Raw genomic sequence first — 6,863 nt, forward strand, 5'->3', positions numbered from 1 at the left:
GGTCGGTGGGCGGGGCGTCGCCCGTGACGTTGCATCCCGTTCCGATGCTCCGCCCCCCTTCTCGGCTCGTATATAAGACTTCGCCCGGTGCTCGCACTCTCACAAGTGGAAGCGGACGTCGGGCGTGGGTTGTCGGTGGCGGCGGGGGCTCGAGGGCAAGGGCCGGCTCGGACGTGTGTCGGCGCCTTGGAGGTGGCAACTGCCAGTGCCGGGCGTGAGGCGACGATGGAGCTCTTGCGGACTATCACCTACCAGCCGGCCGCCAGCACCAAGATGTGCGAGCAGGCGCTGGGCAAGGCTTGCGGCGGGGACTCTAAGAAGAAGCGGCCGCAGCAGCCCCCTGAGGAGCCTCAGCCGACGCAGCCCCAGGCGCAGGGGCAGCCGGCTGCCCCGCACCATCATCACCACCACTCGCACTCGGGGACCGAGATCTCGCGGATTATCGTCGACCCCACGACGGGGAAGCGCTACTGCCGGGGCAAAGTGCTGGGAAAGGTGACGAGCGGCGGGCGGCCGGCTGCCGGCTGGGCGGGCGGNGGCTTTTTGTGCGCTGACAGCGCCGGATCGCCTTTACATCCTTAGCCTCAGCCCTGAGTGCCTCCCGCAGCCCAAAGAAATTGATCTTGAGACCAGAAGGGAGGGCTTTCTACTCCGGCCCTAGCTTCCTCCACCTGCTCCCCGGGGAATTTTCTTGACAGGTCTCTTCAGACGCTATTTTTCATCTCCCTGTTCCCAACCCCCTCCATAAAGCTCCTCTTTGTAAAGAAAGAAGGGGAACCGTTTCACTGTTTTCAGGATTGCCTTTCTTCTCGCAAAAGAGCTTTTAAAAAGTACAGTGCATACGTCTCTCGACCCTTACTCCCCCCTCCCATAATGCTGCTTTTCTAATTTTTATTTATTTTAAAAAATATCTATGGTCCATTTTTCTGCCACACTCAATGCTGTCTCGGCTTTGTTTTCAGGGTGGCTTTGCAAAATGTTACGAGATGACAGATCTGACAAACAACAAAGTCTATGCTGCAAAAATTATTCCTCACAGCAGAGTAGCTAAACCTCATCAAAGGGAAAAGGTGTGTATGACTGTTGGGTAAAGTATTTTCTTTGTGTGCAGGAATGGCCCTTCCCTGTTCAGAAAATGTCTTCTGCATGTGTAAGCAACTGGCTCTTAAGAGGTGACAGAAGGCTCATAAGCCTTGTTTTGCTTTTTCTTTCAGATTGACAAAGAGATAGAGCTTCACAGAATCCTTCATCACAAGCATGTCGTGCAGTTTTACCACTACTTTGAGGACAAAGAAAACATTTACATTCTCTTGGAATACTGCAGTAGAAGGGTGAGCTGTAACTCCTGTCTGAGTCCGTGTACTTCCCCCACACTGAAGTGGGAATCGGCTTGCATTTTCTCTGGGGTTTTGCTGAGGTGCCTATTACTTTATTGCATTGTTAACTTTCATCCCTCATCCTGCACAAGACCACCACTGATTGTGATAACTTTGTTTGACAGATTGTTTGTTTTCATTCTGCTCTTCCTAGTCCATGGCTCATATCCTGAAAGCGAGGAAGGTGTTGACGGAACCAGAAGTCCGATACTACCTCAGGCAGATCGTGTCTGGACTAAAGTACCTTCATGAACAAGAAATCTTACACAGAGATCTCAAACTAGGTAAAAACCCTTTACTGCCAACACTGATGTTGTGTTAGAGGGAGGTGTTCTTTTCTTCTCTGTCTCCCTTGTTTTCTATTCATGTTCTTAGTTGGGATCTAGCCTATGCAATCTTGCTTTGAATCTGTGACTTTACTAGTAAACAACTGGCTGCCTCCAAAGAGGACGTCTGTGTATTTGATGAGAACACCTTTTCCAGGGAGATTGAGGTTTCATTTTCTTTATCATCTAGGGAACTTCTTTATTAACGAAGCCATGGAATTAAAAGTCGGGGACTTCGGCTTGGCAGCCAGGCTGGAACCCTTGGAACACAGAAGGAGGTAAGAGTCAGAAAGATACACCCTGATAGGGTTTTATGGAGATCAAATATGCCCTTATTATTTTCCAATTAATGTTTTGGAGAAGGGTCAGTTGATATTAAAATTCACAAACCACAAAAATGTTAATCCATGGAAACACTAAGTGCCCACTGTGGATGAGGCAGAGGACCTGATGCCTATAAGCTGATGATGAAAGAAAGCTGTCTCATGTTTGCCAGAAATGTTATACAGACGCTATGCTGTACAATGTCTCAGTTGCTTAAAAACACTCACGTGGCTGAAAAAAATTGTACACGCATTAAAAAAAATTAAGTCACTTGGTCAATTGTTAATTGTTGAGATGGCAGAAATCCAAATTCAAATTTTTCTAAATAGAAATTCAACATAATACTCTGAAGGTTTTATCCAGAGAACTAAGTGTAAACAGAACAGTTCTTAATGAGATCTTCATATTTTGCTTTTCCAGAACGATATGTGGTACCCCAAATTATCTCTCTCCTGAAGTCCTCAACAAGCAAGGACACGGCTGTGAATCAGACATTTGGGCCTTAGGTTGTGTGATGTAAGTAAATGCACCAAAATGATCAAAAAGGAGATTTGGATTTGGATTATTTTCACATTCGAAAAGAGTTGCTCTATGACCATCGCTAAAGAAGTGTTCTCTTGCACACAGGTATACAATGTTACTAGGAAGACCCCCCTTTGAAACGACAAATCTGAAAGAAACTTACAGGTGCATAAGAGAAGCCAGGTATACAATGCCATCGTCATTGCTGGCTCCTGCTAAGCACTTAATAGCTAGCATGTTGTCCAAAAATCCTGAGGACCGTCCCAGTTTGGATGACATCATTCGACATGAATTTTTTTTGCAGGTTGGCATGTTTCTTGTGTCTTTTTATTGCGTGCTATTGATGACAGTTACCCAACTGGTTACTGAAAAGTGTCTTCTGACGCTCCGCAGGGCTTCACTCCAGACAGACTCTCTTCCAGCTGCTGTCATACGGTTCCAGATTTCCACTTGTCAAGCCCAGCGAAGAATTTCTTTAAGAAAGCAGCTGCTGCTCTTTTTGGTGGCAAAAAAGACAAAGCAAGATATATTGACACACATAGTAAGTTATAAGACTTCTTCTGCTCTTCTGTATCCAGTATATTGAAATCTGATTAGTTACAAGAACATTTTTATGTTAGTGTAACAGCCAGTACGTCTGAATACTGTTGGACCTTTTTATAGCATGATAACACTATACTGCAAGATGTGACGGATAGCTTTTTTTCCATACACGTTAAAGTGTGCTTCTGGCCTAACTGCAGCTGATGGTAATGATAAAATGCTGGTTTTGCCTTGAATGCTCAGAAGCTGATTATTAACAAAAGAAGGAAATGTGGCTAGCTCTGTACCTACCTTGTTAGCATAGACTAATGCTCATAATTCTTGTCTTTGATTTACAGATAGAGTGTCTAAAGAAGATGAAGAAATTTATAAGCTTAGGCATGATTTGAAAAAGACTTCAATAACTCAGCAGCCCAGCAAACACAGGACAGATGAGGTATGCTGGAAATGAATAAAATAGAAACACTTTATAGCATTTCTGCTCTTTGTTAATTATGACATGGATTGTGATGATCACGATCCAAGGATGTTATGTTTACTTAAAACTTTTCTTCCGACCTTTTAAAAGATTTTGTTTTTAACAACACACACACTTGAGTCCCTGACCTATCCTTTGGGTCCACTGCTTTTTGATAAGTTTTCCCAGCAATTGCCGCAATCACAGCTTAACCTAGAATTCTCAACCTCACATGAATGTTAGATGTTTGACTCCTTGTCTGACTCTTCTCTTCCCTAGGAGCTCCAGCCACCTACGACTACGGTTGCGAGATCGGGAACACCTGCAGTAGAAAATAAGCAGCAGATCGGAGATGCCATCCGCATGATAGTCAGAGGCACTCTCGGCAGCTGCAGTAGTAGCAGTGAATGTAAGTTGCTGTCCATGGCATTTTAAATGAAACTATAAATGCCCGTGCTTAATACTGAGTAGCTAGAGTCCATTTGTTTTGTGTCCTAATTACGTAGTAGAAGCAAACTTAGAGGAATCGGAAAAAGCTGAGGAACAAGTCTGAGTCCCTCCTGTCTTTAGAAGTAGTGGAGGGAAAGCTAGCAGCTACCGAAGCCTAATGTGTTACTGTTATTTATTTTACCACTTTCTCTGATTTTTCAGGCCTCGAGGACAGTACCATGGGAAGTGTTGCGGACACAGTGGCAAGAGTCCTTCGAGGATGTCTAGAAAACATGCCAGAAGCTGACTGCATTCCCAAAGAGCAGCTGAGCACTTCCTTTCAGTGGGTCACCAAATGGGTCGATTACTCTAATAAATATGGCTTTGGGTACCAGCTCTCAGACCACACTGTAGGTGTCCTTTTCAACAATGGTGCTCACATGAGCCTCCTTCCAGACAAAAAGTAAGTATGTGCAATTAATGAGGTCCTGTCACTTCTTTATTCTTGCACTAAAGAAATCTAAAACCAGTGACTAATGGCTTCTGTTTTCTCTTCTCTCCCTCTGGTTCCTGTTTTTCAGAACAGTTCACTATTACGCAGAGCTTGGCCAGTGCTCTGTTTTCCCAGCAACAGATGCCCCTGAACAATTCATTAGTCAAGTGACGGTGCTCAAATACTTCTCTCATTACATGGAGGAGAACCTCATGGATGTAAGTACCTCCTGGATGTGGCATTTGAGCAGTGATGTTTGAAGTGTAGCCCACAGATCAGTGGCATCTACACAGCTCTGTGGCTTGTTTGAGGGGCAGATGCTTCTGTCCTACCCTAGCTCCACTGAACGGGAATGTCTGGGCGGCGGGGCCGAGAATCTCCAGGCCATTCTGAGAGGCCCTGCATTCTCCAATACTACTTGGAGATGAATTTGCCTAGAAGAATGGAGTACAAACTGCAAAATTATTATGGGCACTAACTCTCCCAATTTCTCTTAGGGTGGTGATCTGCCTAGTGTTACTGATATTCGAAGACCTCGGCTCTACCTCCTTCAGTGGCTCAAATCTGATAAGGCCTTAATGATGCTCTTCAATGATGGCACCTTTCAGGTAAGCAAGCCCTTTAGGAAAGTGTGTGTTTAGGTCATAAAAAGTGATTTTCAGGTCATCATTTAATTACTGGACACATTTTGATAATTCTTTATAATATTTATAAAGGTCTAATATTTATGTCTGCTTTTGAAAGGTAAATTTCTACCATGATCATACAAAAATAATCATCTGTAGCCAAAATGAAGAATACCTTCTGACTTACATCAATGAGGACCGGATATCTACAACATTCAGACTGACAACTCTGCTGATGTCTGGCTGTTCATTAGAATTAAAAAATCGAATGGAATATGCTCTGAACATGCTCTTACAGAGATGTAACTAAACGTCTTCTCGAATGGACCCTATGGGACTCCTCTTTTCCACTGTGAGATCTACAGGGAAGCCAGTCAGATGATCTATAGCATGTTGAAAAAGATGGACAGGTGGTGGTACGAAAACAATTCCTCTGTGGCCTGCTGGACTGGGTGGAACCATACCAGGCTGACGCATACACTTCCTAACTTTGGACAGTCTGAGAGTGAACTAGAATGCAGTTTTCCTTCATGTACCTGTTTTAAAAGGTTTTTCAGACAATTTCGCAGAAAGGTGCATTGACTCTTCTCTCTGTTGAGAGCATTTCAGACAGAGGACTTGGAACTGTGAATATACTTCCCGACGGGGAGGGAGAAGGGAGGAAGCTCCCATGTTGTTTAAAGGCTGTACTCGGGGCAGCTTTTGGCTGCTTAACTGTGAACTATGGCCATATATAATTTTTTTTGGTTAATTTTTGAAGACACTTGTGGCTGGAAAAGTGCATTCCTTGTTAATAAACTTTTTATTTATTACAGCCCAAAGAGCAGTATTTATTATCAAAATGTTTCTTTTTTTTTATGTTGACCATTTTAAACTCTTGGCAATAAAGAGTATGAAAAAGCAGAAACCGGTCCACTGTCTTTGGTATGGTACATCACCACATCACAGCATTCCTTGGCACTCTTGGGTGCGTGACATGGAGTATAGAAGCATGCCAGAAAGTTAGATCTTTGACTTCGCTAATAGTAGTCTGTAGAAAGTAAATCCTTAACACCTAAAGTGGAATCAAACATTTTCTGGGTAGATCTCACTTGAGAAGAGAAGATTATAACAAAAATACTGTTCTTGTTACAACCAAAATAGGTCCTCCTACTAAATCCACAACCAATTTCTCTCTGGAGAATTACCTTAAAACTCATTTTTAGCTTGGGGGTGCCTGTGTAGCTAAGTCGATTAGACGTCTGACTTTGGCTCAGGTCATGATCTCACGGTCTGTGAGTTTGAGCCCCGGGTTGGGCTCTGTGCTGACAGCTCAGAGCCTGGAGCCTCCTTCAGATTCTCTCTCGCTCGCNGCGGCTCAGTTGGTTAAGTGTCCGGCTCTTGATCTCGGCTCAGGTCATGAATTTCTTGAGTTCAAGCTCCACATCGGGTTCTGTGCTGATAGTGTAAAGCCTGCGTGGGATTCTCTCTTTCCTTTCTCTCTGCCCCTTCTACCCTTGTGCTGTCTCTCTCTCTCTCACAAATAAACATTAAAAAATTTGTTTTTAATTAAAAAAAAAAGACTCAATTAGCTAGGAGCTGAAAGCCAGAGTAATGCTGTGTAAACAGACCTCTGTTATGTGTAAATAGGTACAGGAAGTTTATCTTAATATGGGCACAACTCTATGCTTTATAAAATACTTGCACCACCTAAGTGTATTACTCAGCTTAAACCTGCCTAAACACTTTCAGTGCCGCTGGCACTACTAGCACACAATTCCAGTAGCG

General features: G+C 43.8%; 1 protein-coding gene across 1 annotated transcript; it reads left to right on the plus strand.

Moving 5' to 3' along the window:
* Positions 1-118: 118 nt before the first annotated feature.
* Positions 119-5,910, plus strand: PLK2 (polo like kinase 2). Its single transcript, XM_077751449.1, has 14 exons — positions 119-495; positions 963-1,070; positions 1,215-1,331; positions 1,531-1,660; positions 1,893-1,980; positions 2,447-2,542; positions 2,654-2,852; positions 2,942-3,089; positions 3,430-3,527; positions 3,828-3,957; positions 4,200-4,440; positions 4,559-4,688; positions 4,968-5,078; positions 5,215-5,910. The coding sequence occupies exons 1-14, from the start codon at positions 226-228 to the stop codon at positions 5,404-5,406; spliced, it is 2,058 nt and encodes a 685-aa protein (XP_077607575.1). The 5' UTR covers positions 119-225; the 3' UTR covers positions 5,407-5,910.
* The last annotated feature ends 953 nt before the right edge of the window (positions 5,911-6,863 follow it).

This window comes from Crocuta crocuta, unplaced genomic scaffold (genome assembly GCF_008692635.1).
Source record: "Crocuta crocuta isolate KB4526 unplaced genomic scaffold, BGI_CrCroc_1.0 scaffold91-1, whole genome shotgun sequence".
Lineage (NCBI taxonomy): Eukaryota > Metazoa > Chordata > Mammalia > Carnivora > Hyaenidae > Crocuta > Crocuta crocuta.

Excerpts from the sequence above, each read along its gene's own strand:
- PLK2 (XM_077751449.1), top strand. The coding sequence starts at position 226 with ATGGAGCTCTTGCGGACTATCACCTACCAGCCGGCCGCCAGCACCAAG. Across the intron at positions 2,853-2,941 it reads GACATGAATTTTTTTTGCAG|GGCTTCACTCCAGACAGACT; the intron begins GTTGGCATGTTT and ends GACGCTCCGCAG. Across the intron at positions 4,441-4,558 it reads AGCCTCCTTCCAGACAAAAA|AACAGTTCACTATTACGCAG; the intron begins GTAAGTATGTGC and ends CCTGTTTTTCAG.